The 24,084-nt window shown below is 35.2% G+C and overlaps 2 protein-coding genes across 2 annotated transcripts in view; one reads left to right on the forward strand and one right to left on the reverse strand.

Annotated features, from left to right (window-relative positions):
- The window catches only part of LOC138328012 (neural cell adhesion molecule 1-like), a 41,755-nt gene extending 39,778 nt beyond the window's left edge, over positions 1–1,977 (forward strand). Inside the window, exon 8 of the mRNA XM_069274575.1 lies at positions 1,848–1,977. Coding sequence (XP_069130676.1) covers positions 1,848–1,849 — 2 coding nt within the window. The 3' untranslated portion in view covers positions 1,850–1,977. The remainder of the gene's footprint in view (positions 1–1,847) is intronic.
- Positions 1,978–13,367: 11,390 nt separating this feature from the next.
- On the reverse strand, positions 13,368–23,722 carry LOC138328014 (tumor suppressor candidate 3-like). The gene is made up of 8 exons (XM_069274577.1): positions 23,572–23,722; positions 22,525–22,582; positions 21,743–21,883; positions 21,137–21,226; positions 18,839–18,902; positions 16,460–16,534; positions 16,018–16,108; positions 13,368–14,978 (listed from the first exon to the last, which is right to left on the reverse strand). Exons 1-8 carry the CDS (start codon positions 23,625–23,627, stop codon positions 14,963–14,965), a joined length of 591 nt encoding a protein of 196 aa, XP_069130678.1. The 5' UTR covers positions 23,628–23,722; the 3' UTR covers positions 13,368–14,962.
- Positions 23,723–24,084: the final 362 nt, after the last annotated feature.

The raw sequence follows: 24,084 nt of genomic DNA on the forward strand, positions 1-24,084 counted from the left end.
GAAGCTATATAATTATCACCTAACACCTACTGTTTTCATTTCATCACCGGGTATATAAATGGTTTAATTCAAAATCGAATTTTAATAGCGGTCTTCATTGGCGATTAATGTTTACGGATGATTTATGTTCGACATTATCTCATTAAGTTGAAGTCAATGCTTCTTTGGTGAGTTTGTTTGTTTGTTTGATTAATTAACGTCCTATTAACAGCTATGGTCATGTAAGGACGGCCTCCCATGTATGAGGTGCGTTGCGTGTATGTTGTGCGAGGTGCGTGTTTCGGGAGACTGCGGAATATTCATGTTGTGTCTTCTTGTAGAGTGGAACTGTTGCCCTTTTTAAAGTGCTATATCACTGAAGCATGCCGCCGAAGACACCAAGCAACACACCCCACCCGGTCACATTATACTGACAACGGGCGAACCAGTCGTCCCACTCCCTGTATGCTGAGCGCTAAACAGGAGCGGAAACTACCACTTTTATAGACTTTGGTGTGTCTCGGCCAGGGGACAGAACCCAGAGCCTTCCTCACAAGGGCGAACGCTCAACTCAAGGCCAAAATTGAGGCAGTGCCAAGGGAGGCATTAGGAAACATTGTTAGTAAAGATAATATCCTAAATTTAGTCGCCTTTTACGATCATGCACTAAGGGCAGCAGGTACAATTCTACGCCCTACCTGCGGGGCCAGAATCATGACATATGAAGAGGAACCGTTGGCAACTTGATACTGTGTATCATCGTATCCTACACCACCAACGAATTGTAATTTGCTAAATCTATTAAAAGCAGTATCATGCGGTTTAATATTTTTTTAATAAGCAAAGTTACTTACTTTTCACGTCTAACGTCATTCTAAAGTTTCAGCTTTGTTTTTATTCAGGGAGAATTAGGTACTAATTGTGCAGCAAACAAAAGCAAAACTAATGATTTCACATATTTGTATGTTAATTTAACAGACGATTAAACATTCGTTTTTGTCCAATTGATAGATATTGGTAACCACTAACGCTCACTCTTCCAGATCACCAATTCTGGCTTTTTATGTTGTTTCAGTACTTTTCATTTATGTCCTTTATTTTATTGGTCAGATTTAACATCCGGCCTGATCATTTAAAGTATGTATTTTTTATGTAAATTTTAATTGTATTGCACCATAATCACGTTATATACGTATATACTTTAAGTGATGTTCGACCGCTGACAAATGGTTTTTTTTCACTATCAAAAACAGGAGCAGTCGATTTAGTATTTTTCTTCAGTTACAAAAGTTACTTACTTAACACCATTACCAGAATTGAAAAGTTTGAACTTCTACTTTTACTTAAAGTTAAAAATATGAAAAAATAATTAATTGCATCCCGAAAACATTCTGTGGTACTATATCCTATATGGAATGAAGTACTGATTGCACATGCACCAAAGGCAAAATAAATTATTTTATATTATTTTTTGTGTTAATTTAACATATATAAACACGATTAACACCAACTTTTGTTTAAATGATGAATATAACTTATGCTCTGACGGCGGTGGAGCATCTTTAAATATGACGAAAGAGATCAATCAATGTTCTTTTTTATTGTTAATTTATCGGTAAAAGTTCCAATCATCGATTCATCTTACCAACAGGATATTTAAGTTATCTAAGTAAGACGTTATCGAAATTTAATTTTATTGCTCCATAAAGGATAGATTCTTTCGGAAATAGGACTTACTTGAAAATTATTTATTCTTTATCAAAAATATATAATATTCCGTAGTTTAATATCTTGATTTTAAGTAGCACATTATCAAAGTGTGAACGCTAACAATTCTTAATAAAGTTTTTGTTATAATTTCTGCATAGGAAAGCGACCATGTAGATGCAGCAAGAGACGGGTTAAGATCAAACCTAAACAAAATATTACAGCTGAAGTTTTGACGGAAAAGATGGAGGAAACAAAGCAACAATTAACCCGGACAAAAACAGCACTATCTAGCTATGCCGCTACCAAGAAGTGTGCCAAAGATGATCGACCTTCCTGTATCAGTATGGGGTTCTTCGGTATTGTTGTCATTGTCATCGCTGTGGCGTTCGTTGTGTCAGGCGATGTCATAACAGTTGTCATCAAACTTCGACAGATATACGTTCACGATATGACTACAGAAATGGAAAATGGAGAGATAGGTAGCCATGGGAACACTGAATGTCGTGATACGGTAGCTGATAACGTAAAACCTTCTACATCCAGTAATTATACCAATGAACTTAAACCAGATAAGTCTACATGTATAGACACAGATTTAAAACTAACAAAACCTGCAGCGATACCAACTGAACCGAACGTGATAGAGCAGCCCGACAATACTCGAGCGAAAGCAGACGATAAAGAAAATATCAAAGACGGCGATGAAAACGCCTACATTCCATCAGATAATGGCAAGGTACCAGACGACGATAGAAATGGATCTGCAGCCACCTGCTCAGAAACGGATACAAAGATTGAAATAGTAGCAAAATCAAGTGTCAAGCCTAAAATTGCCGGCGTACCATCACCCAAAACTAAGGTTGAGAAAGGAAAGGGATATTCACGAACGGCGGACAAGAAAGGGCAAAGACTTTTCACAAAGATCGATAGTTTACCAGCATCTGGAAGCACTAGTTCTGTTGTAACATCCGTGAAACAGGTTACAACTGATCCAGAGAATAAAAAAGTAACACGAAAATCGGAAATAAGGAAATAGAGGAAAACTGCCATACAAAATCCCATACTCTCCCCTAACGAAAGCGAGCCCATTATCTGGCAAATCTTCGCTGAACGGAAAAGGAAAATCTACAACATCAACAGGTATTACTAAACCAAAAGCTGGCAGCAAATCGTCAACAATTGCAAGCACCACAAGTAAGATTAAAACGAAAAGTGATGAAAAATCATCAACATTTAAGGCTAAAAAGACTTATGGCGGAAAAACTTTCACTTCGATAGATTCAACTTAAATGAACACCGGGAAACCAGTGACACACACAATCACTGTTAAAAAGGCTAGTAAGGAAAATCAATCAACAAAGACAGTCTCGCTTAAACCAAACAATGAAGGAGGAAAACCAACAAGCTCCGTTTAAACATGGAAAAACTTTGGCACTTGCGTTTCACTTTGTAAACAAAATTAACAATGACGGTGAACATTCCACATTTTGGGTTACGCTTAAAATGACTTAAAACCCTTGACATTGAAAGGAAGATAGCTGCCTGTTAGCCATCTTGTTGACGAATTGGTCCCAAAATCCACAAGGACATATGTAGAGTATATAATATGAAATTTTAGACCGATCTGTTCAGTACTTTCTGAGAAAAGGCAAGTTCAACTATCAAAATTCAAGATGGCTGCCTGCATATACAGGTACTTGTTTTAATATTGAGGGTATTTATAGGTTCCAGTTTTTGCCTTTCTTCATATTTTAAAAAGTTCCAGTTCTGTTGTGATGTATATTGTGTTAAAAGTCCCCGATTTACGCTATAATATATTGTAAATGTTTTCAAAATTTGAAATGAACTTCACATGAATTGTTTATAGATTGACGAGTTATCTTAGCTTTCTGCCCGTCTGTACCACTTTCATATCCCTATAAAAACTGTAAATGCTGACCGATTTCGTTGAAATATAGTCAGTAGATTATTATCGGATACATGAGGCAAGTTGGTTTTCATCATCATCCTTGCATAATTAAGAATATTAATTAGGAATATTACAATCTTATTGGCCGATTCGTTTCAATACTTTGATCACTAATTGCGATGGATATAATCAGGCTTGCTTACCGTCACAATTGACCCTTGGTATTACCCTTTTGAACATGTGAAATGTGGAATATCAACTCTTTGTAATCGCTTGATTCTCTACAAGTCGGCATAACGTCCTGACAGAACAACTAAAGTAACGGTAAAAAGGAAATATTGTGATAATACCAAGTTTTTTTCTTTAGATTCGGTACGAATTTATTTCTATGTATATGACAAGTTTTAAACAATTTATCGGATATGTAATTAATCCAATATTAGTAATACTTACAAAGTTATTTCATGCTGAAATTGCCAGGAAAACGGTTAACCGAAACATGTTTTCGATATTGGACGCAGCTAAGTTGCTAGTGGATCTAGATATTAGAAATGTACTCAAGACCAATAGAATCAGAATTCCATCCCAAAAAAAGCATGTAACAAACCATTTGATTGGTTTCCTTGCTTTTGCATGAAAATAAGGGATTGCTTAATCCTTCTCATTGAGTAAACGTGTGATAGAACCGAGACAATCGAAATCCACTTAACACATGTTGTATTCAAAGAAAGACTTACCTGTAAAATGGTTTAATTCACCTGATCCACTGGCAGTCCTTCTCAGAGAAAACCACGTCTGTTACTCATTTACTACTTGTTATCTATAATTGTGATGAAGAACAAGATGTAAAGTTTGTGTTGTTTGTTTAATTAACGTCCTATTAACAGCTATGGTCATGTAAGGACGGTCTCCCATGTATGTGGTGTGTTGCGTGTTGCGTGTAAGTAGTGCGAGGTGCGTGTTTTGGGAGACTGTGGTATATATTTATGTTGTGTATTCTTGTATTGTGTGGTACTCTTGGTCTGTTTATAGTGTTATATCACTGAAGCATGCCGCCGAAGACACCAAGCAACACACCCCACCCGGTCACATTATAATTTAGCAAACCCTGTTTTAAACGAGTCTGGTATGGCGTGCAATAATTCTAGAATATCGAAATATGCTAGAAAAGGGGATTAAGGAGTAATTTGCTGCATTTCCACGTAGAAGTTCTATCGATAATCACGTTAGTCCCAATATGCTGAGCGCCAAGCAGGAGCAGAAACTACCACTTGTATAGACTTTGGTGTGTCTCGGCCAGGGGACAGAACCCAGAGCCTTCCTCACAGGGGCGAACGCTCAACTAAAGGCCAAAAGTGAGGCGGTGCCAATGGAGGCATTAGGAAAGATAAAGTCAGTTAGGAATGCTCGAAAAAATAAGATCCTAAATTTAGTCGCCTTTTACGATTATGCAATAGGGGCAGCAGGTACAATTCTAACGCCCTACCTGCAGGGCTCAGGGGCTCAGATGTAATTTAATAAGATTTGTATTTTGTTTTTGATATTAATGCCGTCATTCGCGCCGACCGTCCCGTAAATTTATCGTGCTCGCATAAAAGAATTGTCCGTTTATCGTATCCCATATTGTGATCATAGTGTACAGGTGTACAATCTGATTAAAATACAGATCCTTATAACCACTCCGTTATCTATCAAACGTAGTGATAATAAGGATCTGTATTTTAATCAGATTGACAGATGTATTGCGTTGCGTTGCTCGTTTGTTTGTTGTTACGTCAGTGTCCTATGGTGTGATTATTATTGAAGTTGTTTTGTTGGATTTCATTGGTCCGTTTCGGGTGGTCAGTTTTGGCGCGTGTTTCATTGTCCCTAGTTATCTCGTAAGTACCCTTTGTGGACTCATAAAGGACAGACGACTTTTATGACAGTAACTGTCTTATTGATTTTATGTGTCATGTATGTTATATTCGAGACTTTATTTATTAGTCTCATTAAGTTTATATTGAAACTAGACTTGTGTAATGTATTATTCGTAACGTATGTATTCAAATAATTTGAGTAAGATTTGGAATAACTTCAAAATCATAATTGTTTGTTTTTTTAAGTCAATGTGATATTCTCATCTGAGTAATGAGATTGTATCTATAAGTTGGCCCTGCAGGTAGGGCGTTAGAGTTGTACCTGCTGCCCCTATTGCATGATCGTAAAAGGCGACTAAATTTAGGATCTTATCTTTTCTCTTCTTCCTAACTGACTTTATCTTTCCTAATGCCTCCCTTGGCACCGCCTCACTTTTGGCCTTGAGTTGAGCGTTCGCCCCTGTGAGGAAGGCTCTGGGTTAAGTCCCCTGGCCGAGACACACCAAAGTCTATAAAAGTGGTAGTTTCTGCTCCTGCTTAGCGTTCAGCATACAGGGAGTGGGACGACTGGTTCGCCCGTTGTCAGTATAATGTGACCGGATGGGGTGTGTTGCTTGGTGTCTTCGGCGGCATGCTTCAGTGATATATCACTATAAAAAGGGCAACAGTTCCACTATACAAGAAGACACAACACGAACATACCGCAGTCTCCCAGTACACTCACCTTGCACAACATACACGCAACACACCGCATACATGGGAGGCCGTCCTTACATGGCCATAGCTGTTAATAGGACGTTAATAAATCAAACAAACAAACAATTATTTATTATAATTTGCAGTACCTACAATATTTGGATGGTCAGGATCATTCTATATCTAGATCTATTATACGGCTCTGTGCCACACGCAGATATGCCATGTTCTATTTCATGTCTTTGTATTGTTGTAATTTCTAAAATATATTGAATCCAGATATTGGATTCAATAGAATGTGGTAATTGTTAAAATCTCGAATGTTAAAAGTTATATGTACATGTGAATCTAGCCGGGAGAAAGTTACGTGTGTAAGAGTTGTCTCCCTTATCATGTGTATGAATGAATATTGTATGAAAGTGCTATATGTATGGTTTTACTTATATCCGTCTGTATATGTTACAGGGTTTGTTGCTTCAGACAGATCTCTGATAGATCTGAGTAATAAAGGCAGTAGAACTCATCTAAGGAGTTGTTTTGATTATTTTGGAACACAATTCACCTCTACCACATTAATATGAAATATTGAATGTACAAACATGTTCACTTTATCACACAACCTTCACATAAATTTCAATGCACCAATCGAAGAAATATTTATATAATGTACCTTGTATAACACTAAACAGTTATAATAATTCTAACACTATATGACATATAACACGGTCTCAATACACTATACCTATATAATATACACAGTCACTCGTCAATATCCTTACTAGTGTTTTTTTATACTAATACAACACACTATGTGAAAAATTCAATATTATAATAATGATGCAATTCATTTGGATAGGCCTATTAATATCAAACTACTTTAAATATCCAACCCCCATCCCAACGACCTACTAAAATCTGTCTATGTTTGTGTCGCCTTCTCCGAAGTCTTCTTGCATTCCGGGTCCTTAGTCCAGAAGTCTGTCAGCTGATATGTCGTCCCGTCTGGCTATGTCGCCCTCTCTACCCGTTGCAGGCCGAGATAACCCTCTGGTACAAAATATCTTTTACACTGATTTCCTTGGCTCCTTGCTCTGATCTTGTGCTTCTTCATCGGTGGTGCGGTATTTTTCTCCAGGATGGAACTCTGGGCACCCAAGAAAAAAATGTGGATCTTCTGCAAGGTACTCAAATTACAATGCAGTCTGGTTGCTGTACAAGGGTCATTGCTAGTCTTGGGTACCCGGGCTGCCTCGGTATGGGTTGGCTCCTCAGCCGCCTCGGGTATGAGGATATCATTAGACACAACCACACTCTCCACAACCTCCGCGCCAGCCTACGTCGGCTGTTGGGCCTCAGTGGTCACACTGGTCACTGTCTCCACCACTAGTGTAGACGCTACTACCTGTCTGGTATCTAGTTGGGTGGTTCCTAACACTGGTCCAGCCTCGTCACCTGGTACGGCTTCCTTGGTCACTTCAAGGATCTCAATGTCACCCTAGCCCAAAAAGGTCAACCTCCTCCCCAAGAACCACAAGTGGTGAAGCCCCCACTCTGACAACAAAGGGGATGGGGACATCTTTCCAGCATACTAGTCTGAGGGGTTTGATATCAGTCCTCCTAGGTGGATCAAAGGTCGCCTGGTCACTCGCCACCTCCCTCGGCCGTCCCCCTCTTTGACAAGGTCTCTCCTGATGGTCCTGCATAAGTTCCCTCAAACGGTAGGCCCTCGCTCCAAGATTGGAAAAATACAAATATGGCAGTACAACTGTGGCCCATGCACCAACTTGACATGATGATACAACTGTCCTCTACTGTAGAATCTCTCCCGGCAATCATCACACTGAAGGTGGGGCCTGCAGGTATGGCATTAGAATTTTACCTGTTGTCCCTATTGCATGATCGTAAAAGGCGACTAAATTTAGGACTTTTCTTTTCTCTTTTCTTGTTCGCCCCTGTGAGGAATGCTCTGGACTCTGTCCCCTGGTCGAGACACACTAAAGTCTATAAAAGTGGTGGTTTCTTCTCCTGCTTAGCGCTCAGCATACAGGGAGTGGGACGACTGGTTCACCCATTGTCAGTATAATGTGACCGGGTGGGGTGTGTTGCTTGGTGTCTTCGGCGCCATGCTTCAGTGATATAGCACTATAAAAAGGACAACAGTTCCACTAAAAAGAAGACATCACGAATATACCGCAGTCTCCCCAAACACGCACCTCGCACAACATACACGCAACACATCGCATACATGGAAGGCCGTCCTTACATGAGCATAGCTGTTAATAGGATGTTAATTAATCAAACAAACAAACGTTTAAAAAAACAATATTTCTGGAGGGTTTTCCTCAGATCCCCTTGATTTTTAGATTGCCCCTCAATGTGAGCGGGGCTTATGGGATCACTCTGGTGTTGGCATTGGAAATAACCAGGTTAAGGATTTGGTGCAAGTGTTGAAATACTGTTATCCTAAAATCTGACATTAGTGTTGTGATGGGCATGAACAATTATTTTAAGGAAGGAATGTTAATTTTAAGAATTTCAAGTGGCTCAATGGGCTGAAATTACCAGGTTAATGTTTTGGTGCAAGTGCTGAAATATTGTTATCCTAACATTTGGCATTGATTTCTACATTAACTTAGGATTATGAGTGTTGTATTGGGTATGAACAATTATTTTAAGGAAGAAATGAGACTGTCCATGATACAGTGTACTTTTGATAGAACAATATCCATGATTTTAAGAACACTTTTTTCTCAGTTTTTTGGGGTTTTTTAAGTTACTTATGGTAATGTTCCAAGTTATGAAAAGATAATATATGAACTTAGATTAAATTATTTCAATTATTTCCTCTATTGAATTATGTAACGGACGTGATTTGTCAAATTTAAAAGGTAAAATATAAAGCTTAATATTTCAAGAAAGGGATCTTCTTGGTTTTTCTTTTTTAATATTCAAAATATCTTTGACATGATCATGTCTTGCTGTCAAAGTTTTTATCTGGGATAAGTCCTTGCATATTGAACGCTAGACACTGGTAGGCAGCAATGAAAACTATTTCCCACAGAAAAATTTTGAGAGAATATATCAATGCAAGTTAATGGAAACTATGGAGATGTCCATTTTATAACAGGTGCAAAAAAACACTCGGAGCTTAAACATAATAAATAATTTAGAGAGAATTTCAATAATGGACATTTGTTTGACAAAGTAACGGACGTGAGATTGGACAGCTCGGGCTTGCTTCAGGTACTTGAACCATTTGATTTGATGGAAAGGTGTCTTATTATCAATGATAGTTTTATCTTTTACATATTTCTATAAACAGTTAGTTATGTTTCCAAGTGTAATGTCTTTTCTAAACATCTCGTTAGTCACACACCTTTTTTTCCTTTGCTGATTGTAGTTAAAAAAGAAATCGCCTGTCACACTTTGGAATAATTTTACAATTAAGTTGTTAAACATTCAAAAAGATTACATGAATGATGATTTTGAATTAAATTGTTGACATTGCTAATTCACAGATCTGTTGTTAATGTTTTGAAAAAAAGAAGGTCTTATATCAATAATTTGAGGTACCTTTGTCTTATTTCTGACAAATGTTACAATTTCTCAATCAAATTTTGATTTATTGAATTTAAAAACTAATTACATGAACAATTTCATTCATCCTATGTTTCTGTGGTGTCTTTGTCCTGTTTCTCCATTACATCTTCATCCTGTGTTTCTGTGGAGTCTTTGTCCTGTTTCTCCATGACATCCTCATCCTGTGTTTCTGTGGAGTCTTTGTCTTGTTTCCATGACATCCTCATCCTGTGTTTCTGTGGAGTCTTTGTCCTGTTTCTTCATGACATCCTCATCCTGTGTTTCTGTGGAGTCTTTGTCCTGTTTCTTCATGAGTCTTTGTCCTGTTTCTTCATGACATCCTCATCCTGTGTTTCTGTGGAGTCTTTGTCCTGTTTCTTCATGACATCCTCATCCTGTGTTTCTGTGGAGTCTTTGTCCTGTTTCTTCATGACATCCTCATCCTGTGTTTCTGTGGGTGGAGTCTTGTGCCCTGTGGTTCTTCATGACATCCTCATCCTGTGTTTCTGTGGAGTCTTTGTCCTGTTTCTTCATGACATCCTCATCCTGTGTTTCTGTGGAGTCTTTGTCCTGTTCCTCCATTACATCCTCATCCTGTGTTTCTGTGGAGTCTTTGTCCTGTTCCTCCATTACATCCTCATCCTGTGTTTCTGTGGAGTCTTTGTCCTGTTCCTCCATGACATCCTTATTTTGTGTTTCCTTAGTGCCTTTGTCCTGTTCCTATACTTTGTCCTCATCCTGTGTTTCTGTGGTGTCCTTGTCCTGTTCATCCATGGCATCCTCATCCTGTGTTTCTGTGGAGTTGTTGTCCTGGTTCCCCATGGAATCCTTCATTGGGCCAATGTCAAATAATGGCTGAAACAATATACAGCCAAAATTGCCTTAGCGACCTTCTGAATTAAACGACCTTCTATCTTCAACAAAACAACCTAAATTATTCCTAACAACGAAAATACTATATAATCTGTCTTTCTTATGTGACAAGCAATCATACTTTTAGGGCCCAACGACTCTTGATCTTAACGACCCGAATCACACATGTAATTATCTTCTATTCTTATCTGATTATAAACATAAAGTCAAGCCAAAATGTATTTAAAAATAAGCTTCATCATGAAACTTGGACATATTTGTAAAAGATGCCATTTCCAAACGAAAGTATCAATCTAGACAGAAAGTGTGATTTTTGACCTCATGAAAATTAAATAAAAGTGATGAATGAGCTGCAGATGAGAGAACTCCATATATTTTTCAGACCAAAGGTCAAGCATCACAGGTGTTACGCTAGATTATCATTTCAGATAACAAATCAGTGTACAAGAAAATAATTTCTTTTCGGATATATCTAAATGTGTTGTGTATCACAAATACAGTATTTTTATTTCTTTAGAAAGTCACAAATTGTGCTAAAAATATTTGTAAATTGAGTAACGCCCGTTACACTGGATATTGTTTCTATGGAACAGATGTGATAATGGACAAATTGGACATGATTATGAACGGCATGAATAATGTCAAACCTCACGTCCAAGCACGTTATTTAATTATCTTCTCGAAAACCATTCATCTCGCTTCAAGTGACAGGATTAAAACAAAAAAAGTGTTTAAGTGAAGTAGGAGAAACTTTGTTTTAGTTGAAAAAGTTATTTATACAATAATTCATGCTGATGATATAACAGAGATGATGTATGACTGTCAAAGCTGCATCCGTTACATTTGAGTTCATATGAAACGCTTTTAAGTGTTAACTCAATTTTTTAAGAACCAATATGTGCAAGATAGTTTTAAACGTGTACTGCCATCACTATGAATTATCATCGCACATGTCATCAAAGTGGAAATGGTCAATGTTTGTGTAACGTATGTGACGCGAGACGTGATGAAAGTCGGAAAAATGAGTCAAACATGTCCGTTATATTTTTCATGAAGAGAGATTAATGAACAAAGTATCGGAAAATGTTGTTAAAATATCTTGAAATAAAACTAATATGTAAACTAAAATCATGCAACCATATATTCAAATGTTGTTATGATGTGAGTAAGTGTTCACCAGAAATATGCCCGTGGCTTTGGACGCTCATGATACATGTCAAGAACCACGTCCGTTATCATCGTCAACTTCGAAATCGGAGGAATACATGTAAACACTACTGTTTACACAAGATATTATAAGTTACGGTGTTTCTCGTTTTTGAAATAATTATCGTCAGTAAGATTAACCTAGAATATCTGTATTACACAATGAAGATTTCTTGTGACGACAGGTAACGGACGCGATTACTCCAAAACTGTTGGCTGCTGCCATCTTCTTTTATAGTACATTCTATGACTACGTCGCTGATTTCTGTGCACAGCCGAATGACAGAAACTACTTGCTTCTTCAAAATACGCAAAATCTGAAGTTTTATAGCGTTCGAAATACACCGATAACGCCTGTGATTTTTTGACGGAATCGTATGGTATTGTTTTACAAATCCGTTTTCTTACTTATCCTTAGTATAAGGAAAACAACTATACAGACATTTATCAACTTCAATTTACAGAAAATAACATTACCTTTTATACACCGATATGAATATTAACGCTATTAAGTAATATTATATTTAATTTACAATTGGTTTTGACAGAAAATAGTAACATTCGTTACTGAAACTTTTTTTTTTTTTTTTTTTTTTAAATCTACATAAATTGTTCTGAAAATTGTTGTAAACTTGAAATATTATTGTATGTCTGTTAATTTGTCCCATTAACCTTTTCTCTGGTGGAGAGAAATGCTGTTATTTTCTAGTAGTTGAAGGGCACCCCAGGAAGACGACAAATTTGACCTCCATTGTAAGGCCATTGACCAAACTTTCTTTTAAATAAATATATTTTTTTGTTGATCCAAGTTTCATTATTTTATGTATCCTATCTCTGTGAACATAGAACACATTGTTCATACTAAAGTCAACTGGATTAATCTACTAACCACCATAAAATAACGATTTAAATGCAAGCTCCAAAGTGTCAGTGTAGTGTGGATAGTCTCAAATGCTGAATTTTAAGAACTACTTGATATTTGAAACTATTTTGCTGTAATCGTTACTAGACCCAGGTGAGTATTACAAGGCCCACTGGGCCTCTTGTTCTTTTTAGAATTTATATGAAATTTAAGTGATTGTGAAATGAAAAATCTGCAAACAAGCATCAATTCTAACTAGTAGTGTTCACATCTACATGCTTTAAAATCAACAAAAACAAAAATATAAATAAACAAACATCATTGTAATCATTTTTGTTTCATTTATTTCCTCTTTCAAATTTTCAACACCTATCAAGAAATGTATATATCAAAATATTTACACTAAATCTGTTAAAATCAACAAAATATTATAAAATGTTTTAATTAATACATTAAATACTAGCACAAGACATTACCAACAAACATATACATTAAACATTGTCTTGATAGTTTAATAAATATTTCAGGAAAGGTTCTGTGACACTGCCTACCAAAGGATAGACTTACTCAGTCTTATTAAAGTTAGTATTCCACTTTTTAAATCCAAAAGTCCATATTTTTTATTAGAAAATAGCATTTAGCACTTAATTGCTGCTACACAAAGAGGAATGTTTAGATAAAATTTTGTTGTACATGTATTCGGAAATTAATATGAATCATATCAAATAAATTTGAAGATTTCAATGCTTCACAAGTTATGTCTCTGCTTTCAAGAAAAAGACAAGTCCACAATAAGGCCAATTTGAAAAAAAAAATGCATGTAATGAGAACATTGTGAAGACAACCACACAAAAATACACCCTAACAATAACAACACATTAAAACCTGTCGCCCACAACAACATGGAGTGTTTCAGAAATAAAGACAAATCTGGGATTCCGTGGTGTGATTTTAATAAATATTTACTTACTGATTAAATCATTCCTCTGGATTTACACTGTAAAGAGCTATTCTAAGCATTAAACACCAGAAGTAGGAAGGCAGTGTTCAGTAGATGTACATTGCACAAACTGACTACTGACATCAAATCAGAAGCCTTATAATGTTTAGATTTTTCAGTAACACATTCAGTCTTTTACATGATTACTTTTACTAAAAGAATCCACTAATGGTATGTGAACATCATTTGTGTTCGTTATTGATGTGTTACTTCTTTATGGATATATTATCATATGATATGTGCCATTTCATCAAAACATTATCGGCCCCAGTTGGTATATGAAATCATGATACATTGTATATGAATTTTACCATTTTTTCAAAAGAAAATAAGTTCATCCAGGCACACACATAGAAATTTTTTATTTTCCTTATAGAGGCCTATCCAAAAATACAACAAAATAATCCACAACAAAATCCATTCATACCAATACAGCAAAAAATATCTAATTTATCTATCCATTCTCATTACAGCATCTGTATTCTCTAGGGATCTGATATACATATGTATTACCTTCATACAGATGTCGACCACACACTCTCAATTTGACAAACGCCCATATATCAGTCAATCTTTTTATCACCTTTATCTCAAACATTTTTTCAAATAACAAAAATCTGACAATATAAAACATTATAAAGTGCTATCTTTTCTCTCTTTCTCTCTCTCTCTCTCTCTTTCTATATATATCATTACTTCTGATAAATCGATGGCAACACTTTTACATTTTGAATTGAAAGCAATACTTCAAATGTTCTATTAAATTTTCTGCTAAAAATAAACCAAACAGATTTAAACATACAAGGATTTTTTGCACACACTTCAATTTTTTTATCTTTTATTTTTCCAAACTCTTTACTCACAGAATACCAACATTATAACAGTGACTGATTACTAAACGACTATGACACAATTTCTCTGAAGCTAATTAAAACTGTTTAAGATATCAACTGAAGGTCATAAATTTTCAAATTTTGTAGAACATGATAATATTGAATAGCTGACAGTTTAATAATAGCTATATCATAAGTAGTTGGATATTTCCCCACTAGAACTGCACCATAACCAACCTAAAGTACTAGGGTAGGTAAATTACAGCATTGGTCCTTACACTATTTTGCTTCTACCTTCATATTTTGCCTAGTTTTACAGTCTGTTAACACCAATTCATTTAAGGTTCAGCAAATACACATGTCAACCTCCTAACAAGTCAATAACTGTATCTTTTAATTGGTCCATCCTTTCACAGCACAGTTTGATTCTCTCTTCCAATACAAACAACACTCTTCTTACTTGAACAGGAAACTGCAATAAAACAACAGACTCAATCACATCATCTGTATGAACATGTTGCTCCCAGTTCATAATTACAATTTTGAATAATACATGTGTCTGAGGTAAGAGGCATCACTTGGAACAAAGCGAGAAGTAATTAACTACAATGTACATGTACAGTAAATTGATTATGTGGGGACTTAGGATATTACTCTATTAGAAGCATAGGCCTAATTTATCAAAAAGATGCTGCAGTCAAATAAAAGGAACTTGATAGGGAATAAAAATGACTAAATAATGAAAATGACTTCGTTGCATGTTTCTTATAATTATGTTTTACTGTACTGCTTATTCATAAAGTCTTATAAAGAAGTAGCAATGGATATATAGACTATATTTAGTTAATCCATTCACTTACAAATAAGGCGCTGTAACCAGGATTTTAACATTTTATCTTACTCATTCATATCACTCATAAAACAAGAGCTGTTGGAGAACAGCAAAGCTCGCCTATTCAGAAGAAGTTGATGTTCAAGTATTTACTATTAAAACATGGAAATATGACAAATTAACAGACTCAAAAACCCCCTAATGGGGCCCCAAATTGGTTGTATTATCACATTCAGCATCCATACACATTAGGAAAATAAAATCATAAACATTTATGATGACTTGAGCTTAAACAATGGACAAAATAGAAACTTGCTCAAAAAATTTAACATGGAAATATGACAAATTAACAGACTCAAAAAAACCCTAAAGGGCCCCAAATTGGTTGTATTATCACGTTCAGCATCCATACACATTAGGAAAATAAAATTATAAAAATTTATGATGACTTAAGCTTAAACAATTGACGAAACAGAAACTTGCTCAAAAACTTTAACGTGAAATGGGGACGCCAACGCCGACGCCGACGCCGGGGTGACAACATTAACTCCCCCTATTCTTCGAATAGGCGAGCTAAAAAGCATAGAAGAGAAAAGAATTTAACCTTACACTATGTTTTTTATTATGGCATAACTTTTTCAAAATGAATTATCAATGTAAAATGTATAGAAGTTCCTACCTGTATGGGTATCCCTGGTACTTAGATCTAAATACAGACAGTAGTAGACTGAAGAAGAATACCACACAGCCAAGTCCCACCACAGCTAAAACTGAAACAAAATATTGCATTAAAATGTGCACACTAGTTCATCTATCGTACAATACTGTACTTAGCATATTCAAAATTTAGCACTCCAAAGACGTAATGACTTTTTAGCGCAATGCAAATTAGGGCATTCACTACATTTCACTACGTACATATATAGAATGACATCTCTATGATAAATTTTAGCATTGTAGCTGAATTAGTGCAATGACATCAGCACGAAAGGCGTTAAAATTAAAACATGTACAGTATCTTGTAATATCAATCCTAAATGACAACACAAAATCATTAGCATGTTACATCATATCGAGACCACAAACTGATCCTAACATCAATACAATCATTACACACTTACTTCGTTTCTTTCCTGAGTCGCCCTTCACCATGTTGGCCTCATTGAGCATCACAAATCCTCCAACTACAGCTGCATCTGATTTTATGAGTTAAGGTCACCCTCAAGGTCACACCAAGGTCATACCAAGGTCACACCATAGGATTTTTATGTTTGAAAGGAATTCATTTGTACCTGTTCATACCAGTCCCATGCACATGCAACTTCTATCACAAGAAAGGAATTAATTCATATGTGTATGTATACCAATCTATTTAAATTTTTTTAATGAAAATCAACGAAAAGTTATATATACTTTTTTATTACAATGTAGAATAAATCAATTGGCTTCTAACTTTTTGAAAATTGTGCAACGACTATATATATGTAAAGAAGCAAATATTTGCATTCCATGGCAATAATTTGTTCACTATTGACATTTATTTCCAATTTAATACACAGATATGACTTCTTTTATTAATTACTGACACATTAACAGAGATGATAATGTTACTGTACCCATAAATACCCTAGTATAATATTTATACTTGAAATCATATCAGGTTCCAAACAAAGCATGCCACCATTACCGTACACCAAACATTAAAGATTTAGTAGGACATTGCATCACATACCACCACACCGAACAGCCTGGCACATATCAACACAGACAATCTGTATTATGTCACTATGTAAACCTAGTGGATCCAAGGATTGGAAATTATACCTATAACCATTCCCCCTGACATTTTATAATGGACTGGTCTAGTCTTTGATGTAGAAGAGTCTAAATGTGTCTTCACAGGGAAGACTTCAAGAATGATCAGTAAGTCAACATGTATCTGTTTAACTGTCACTTTCATTCGGAGGAAATTAATAATTAAGGTGGGTTAGTGCAGGACTGAATGTGATGAAATTAGAATTTAGAGTGGGGGAAAAGGAAGCTTGAACACCACTGAAACATTACCTACAAACGACAAATTAACAGCACAAATTTTAAGTAATACAAAATCCTGTTTTCAACACTTTTTAATGTTTCAAGCTTCTTTTTCATCTCCAAAAAGTGGCAAAAAAGAAAAGAAAAAAAAGTAGTCAAACAAAAAATTAAAATGAAAGATACTAATTCCTAAAAGTATAAGGGACTCCAGTATGGTTTGTTTGAACAGTTCAGGATCTATCTGTAAGGTATAAGGGGATTACAGTGTAAGTAAGCAACATAAAAACAGGGTAAAAACAACACACAATGCAACATAACACGGTATAACATCAGGATCTATCTGTAAGGTATAAGGAGATTACAGTGTAAGTAAGCAACATAAAAACAGGGTAAAAACAACACACAAAACAATACAAATTACAGTGTATACACAAAACAGGGTAAATAAGTCAATACAAAGCATATACATGATTGTACAGTATAGGGAAGCAATCGGTCTAGTAAATGAACAGTGTGTTATGAAGCAAAGCAACAATATAACAAAACAAAGCAACACAGAGAAAGGAAGCATTCATATATAGATAACTTTTGTAAATATTGGTTCTTTCCTTTGCATTTCTCCATCACATCTTACAGACTATAGGTGTGCTACTGAATAAACACATTGAAATAACTAAGAGACGTGAGCATGTTACATTGGGTACACATATATTATACATATGTACATGTCTTCTGATGACAAGTTAGACTACACATACATTATACATGTCTTCTGATGACAAGTTAGACTACACATACATTATACATGTCTTCTGATGACAAGTTAGACTACACATACATTATACATGTCTTCTGATGACAAGTTAGACTACACATACATTATACATGTCTTCTGATGACAAGTTAGACTACACATACATTATACATGTCTTCTGATGACAAGTTAGACTACACATACATTATACATGTCTTCTGATGACAAGTTAGACTACACATATATTATACATGTCTTCTGATGACAAGTTAGACTAGAGTTAGCAGTACTATCAGTAATTGTTAATGTACATATTACACTCACACAATTAACATTGTGAATAATACTGCTAAGCATAGAGTTAAAACTACAATGAGTTAACAGCACTGAAAGTGTATTATACATTAATTGTCAACGTGAAAAACCTGATATAATATTTATTACACCATGATTACAAAATATATCTAAAATTAAAGATGGTTATTTACTTAGCCTGAAAGGTGTAAGTAGCATGAATTGAAATGTACTTCATAATATTAAGAGTTTATTACAATTCAATTTCATCAGTCTAAAATGCTTTTTCATTATAAAGGTTATGGCTGACTATACAGACACACTTTCTATCACTACACAAACTGTAAGGTTACACATGATACATACAATGCAGACAAACCTCCACTACACATCAGCTACCTAACAGCTGTAAGGATACTCAATAAAAATATGATGTAGGTCTCAGCCACAAACTGACCCTGGCTACTGCCATGGATGTAGTTCTGGAAACAAGAAACAATGCATACACAATCACCACCAAATCACCAAGTTTTCTATCACCTTTGTATTAGTTCATTTTATTTTTCAAGTTTAAAAGAAATACATTAAACTATCTGTAAGTTTAATGTTCTGGCCTCTATATTGGACCAATTGAAAATCCAAATGCTGATAGCCTGGAAAACTGATAATCTGGATTGAAATATCAGAAACAGATTCTGTCAACGACTAAGTAAATGTCCGAAAAAATTTGCAATCCAGACAGTTATCCGGGTGGTTTTAGTTTGGAAGCAATTTTCAGATTATCAATGGTCCGCTGTATATGTGGATTCTGTGGGGTGGACGGAACTGGACGGACGAGTGGGGTGGACTCGATGAGACGAAACTGGGTGGACCGAGACAGACAGGTTTTACTTTACATTTGTATGTCCCTCAAATATGATGGCAGGGCAAAAATTATTACAAAAGAATGGAATATTTATGTGCATTCATGGTCAATGCATTTAATGGAAGATTTTACATGAGAATGACCACTTATTGATAGATCAACTATGTGTAAAAACGAGAGTAAATATATATATAGTAGAATCCATATGGATACTGATCCCAAAAATCTGAAGCCCTGTATCCTAAATACATAAGGCATAGGCACTCAGGTAAACCATGTCTAAATTTATCACTTAAGGCTATCTAATATTTTTATACTAATCATATGTTATAACATAATCAAACAATCTAATATTTTTATAGTAATCATCATATGTTATAACCAAGGATTTATAAGTGAGAAGGATTCGTGACTGTCTCTTTACATTACTAAACATCACGCAAGATGCCTATGAACCGGGGATAAAAACTATTTTTCTCAACAAATACTTGTCTTATCGAGTCAAACGAAACACCAATGTAAAGTTTATTAAATTTCACAACGTTTATTACTTGCTTTAAGGACGGATTATTTAGAGGATATGTCTTAAATTTTCATTAAAAAATACGACAGCTCACGAAATGACGGCCTGCTTCAGAAAGGAAGACGGTAACCCTCGCAACCGCAAGCTACCTCAAAGGCTGCGCCGGCGGATATCAAAGGAAAGTCAGTCGTCACACAACGTCACAGTCAGTGCACAAACACAAAAGCTCATGCCTTGTACTTCCCCAAAACCCAGTGTGACTTATCCTTCTGATATACGTCCTTGGCTATAACATAATCAAACTATCTAATATTTTTATACTAATCATCATATGTTATATCATAATCAATCAGGAAACATGTTCATGACATTTTTAAAGGTGTTTGGGCCAATATCTGAATGTGTTTCATCTTATTAATTTAAAGAATTTTAAACATAATCAACACCAAGGTCCAAATAATATTCTAGATCTGGCTTGACTAACAATATTCAAGTACATTATTCTAATCATAATACTGAAAACCATGTGTAATTCAAAGTATTTCATTGATACCAACTAAAATCTTCACTTATGAAATTAACTAAACCTATTAAACTTGAATACTAAAAAATAAATGAAGTTTTACTATGTTCTTGTTAACTTTAAGTTAAGGAGGTTCAGCTATATGTATTTGTTTGTTTTTTACCATACCAAAAAAAATAAAGATAATTTTTTATAATCAAAACTCCTTAATTAGTACTGAGATCATCAGAATTTTTACATTGGTCCAGTTGACTTTCAAATACCATCATATCTATGTATAATTCTCTTTTTCATCCTCAGCTAATTGGTTAGTTTCCAATACCACAAAAAAAATCTGGTAACCTTTGATGTGCATCTAAATTGTTTTTATTTTAGTGACAACAATGTTACGATGATTACCTGTTGTAGTGTAGTATAAACGTGTCTGAAAACTGACACAAGGGAAATAATTCACCCCCAAACTATCTTGGCTATGTTGTTTTTAACAGGATTGATAATGACACTCCTTATTGTCAATGTTATCCCTTCCTTCAGTTCTTTATTTTCCTTTTTCTGTTTGAGTGTATTCTATTTCTGTATTATAGAAAAGGTACACTAATATTACCTCAAGACATATAAAATCATCAAAACAAATATCAGACACAAACAACACATCATAGTGTTGCTCTACACATCATTACATCCCATAGATATAAGTAATTAGACTGTCAAACTAACGCAACATCAAAGACTGTCAAACTAACGCAAGATCAAAGGTTCCCAACAAATCAACAGGAAAATTAGAAAAAAAAGTATTGGTACATACGATCTGTCCTGTGTGTGGGTTTTTGTGCATAACTGGTGGGCCTCGGATGTGATTCCACATCTGTCCCGACGTCATCGCGAAGATGATACACTGGAAAATACATCAAAATCATATGAATACTGGTATATTATGATGTACTTACAAACATATCAAAAGATACAGTATATTTTACAAATTCTGTAAAAATAAATTGAATTATATCCCTTTGATTGTCAATGCCAGCTTCAAAAACATACACTAGTATCATCAAATAATTCATTGTTATTTGGTGTTCAGCTCTTGGTATTTGTATTTCAATTGAATTGTTTTTGTTACATCACTTCCTAATAGATCTTATAAAAGATATTTGGCATTTGGTTGGCTATTATATACCGTATAAACAAGCAATTTTATATTTGTACTTTTCTTTCTGGTTTGGAGCTTTCAAAACATTTATTCGTAATAAATATTTGTGTTTTATTCCATGAGCAACAAATATATTGATGTTTTATGCTATTTCTTTTGCATTAATAAAATTTGTAGTGCCATAGCAAAAACCTAAATGAAATAAATTTCCACACTACAAACATGTTGTACAGCATGAGCTACATCTAACATCATACTTACTAGGGCCCCGATCCCCCAGAAGGTTCTGTTGTATAGGAACTCCAGGTTGTTTCTTTTAAGGTACAGAAGCCCACCAATCAGAGACAATAGCAAGGCTAGGGCGAGGGTACCTGAGTAGTTGGGAGGCCTGAACACTCGAATCTGTCAACAATAATAATATCAATGTATTATAATCTGAGACAACCAGACGAAGGTGTGGGTACCTGGATAGTTTGGCGGTCTGATATTTTGGAAACATCCAAACTGTTTTTGCCATTATTTCATTCTCATTACAGTCTGTTTCGGATAGCTTACCGTACCATTATTTGGTAGTAGCAAATAAATGGATGTCAATAAATGAATGAGTGATTATGGTGAAATTTTTCTACTGATTGCAGCATCAATAAATTAAAAGTGTCTGGATGTTTCACAACATGGATGAATTGAAGTCATCACGATTGCCAGTTGTTTCGTGAACACCAAATAGGTTGTACAAAACAAAGCCTGTGTGTACATATATCCCCGAGTTTAACATTCTCTGAATCTAACATCCAAGATCAATTGAAGCAGCATATGGACTTGTTAAGGTACTGATGATGTCATTCCAATTTGATTAAGATTGGCCTGCTGGCTTTTGAGGAACAAACCTCAACACAAATGCTGATGCTGCCAACTCCGCTGTTTGAAAAGGTACACCACAGTTTTGTTGTTGTGACTGTCATCACAGGCAAATAAAAAAAATGTGTTATTCAGTAGTCCAAATTAGTAAGGTCTGAGAACATCACCCAATGTGTATACAATACCTGAATGTCTGTTCTTTCTCCAACCCACTTGGCTATCTGTTCTGCAGCGAATCCAACCCTGAAATGAAAATAATGAAACCCAAATATGATTTGATTGAAAAGTGAATAAGCACCAGTCACACTTGAACTGTTTTGATTTATTTTACAACAAAAACCTTTCTTCAGTAGGATAGATACAGGAATGAGGAAGTGATTTGCTTCTGTTCCTATCAGTAGGTCTATTAATGTAATTTTAATCAGTTCCCTCCATATTCAAGCATGATATGTACATATATTTTTATATATTCAAACATTAAACCATAAATTGTTTTTTATTGGGTGTAACATTTCAAATACAACATCCGAAGATCCAAGCTCAATGCGAACAGGGTTATGAAAGATGGTTTAATAAAATTTCTCTATTGAACAAATTATAAGCATCATATCAAAGTACAGCGTAGCTATGAAAATCCTTGAACAATTTTTCAACAAGTTGTTTTATCATATAATAATGAAATAACGTTTTGTTATATTAACTGATTTATTAAAAATATTAAATGATGATAACTTTGCAGCTCTTTAGTATAGACAGACAACCAGGAAGAAGGCAGAAATTTTGTATCATCAATTTTTACACCTACAAGCACTTGTCCCCATCAATACCTTACCTTGTTAATTAATGCTGTACACAATAATTACTGGTATTGTTTATGGAAGTCACACACTGAGTAGAAACCAATTACTAATCCAAAAGACACTACCTCAACCATATGTGTAAAGTACTTCACTGACCAAGGTCATTATAGTGGGCCATGTGGTCAAGTGTCCACTATAGTGATAGGGTAGCTAGTCCACCCGAGGCCGCGGTCAGGAAGTACTGACCAAATGATTGATGACCCTAGTCATGTCATTTCAATTCCACAAGAACAGGTCAGAGCTATGGTGAGTACATTTTTCTATTATTGTCTTTTTTATTTTTGTTTTTGTCAACACAGGAGTGAATAAGTATTTTGCCATTTTGAACATCCACATTTAAAGTCACTGTTAGACAATACCAAATTTGTGTACCTGTGGATATCCATGGTATCACTCTTCTTGGGTTTACCCTTGGCTGGGAAATGCATGAAGACGGGAGCAGTGTTCAGCTTCAACTGCAAACAAAATAGATTCAATACTGATTATACTGAAATTTAACTAATACAATTCAACTCTAAGTCTCTGAAACAACTGACATGGTTTTAATTTACTTAAAATCCTATAGGTTAATTAACAGAATGTCTGTCCTATATAGGACATACACGAGTGTGGTAGAAAAAGGTTGAACATTTGTGTTGTACGTGTCTCCTTGTGATAGAGGTAACATTTGTGTTGTGTCTCCTTGTGATAGAGGTAACTATTTGTATACTTTATAGTGCTATCTCCCTGAAGCAACCAGACACGGATTCTAATCAGACAGGATTTGTTCCGCATCATAGAAGTAAATCGGTAGAGGGTCACCTAGTCATCACATAGGTTTTCTCCCAGCACTACGGTTTCCTACCCCTTATGTGCTTACATATTTTCTATAGGTTGTATAACTTG

Source organism: Argopecten irradians, chromosome 7 (assembly GCF_041381155.1).
Source record: "Argopecten irradians isolate NY chromosome 7, Ai_NY, whole genome shotgun sequence".
Lineage (NCBI taxonomy): Eukaryota > Metazoa > Mollusca > Bivalvia > Pectinida > Pectinidae > Argopecten > Argopecten irradians.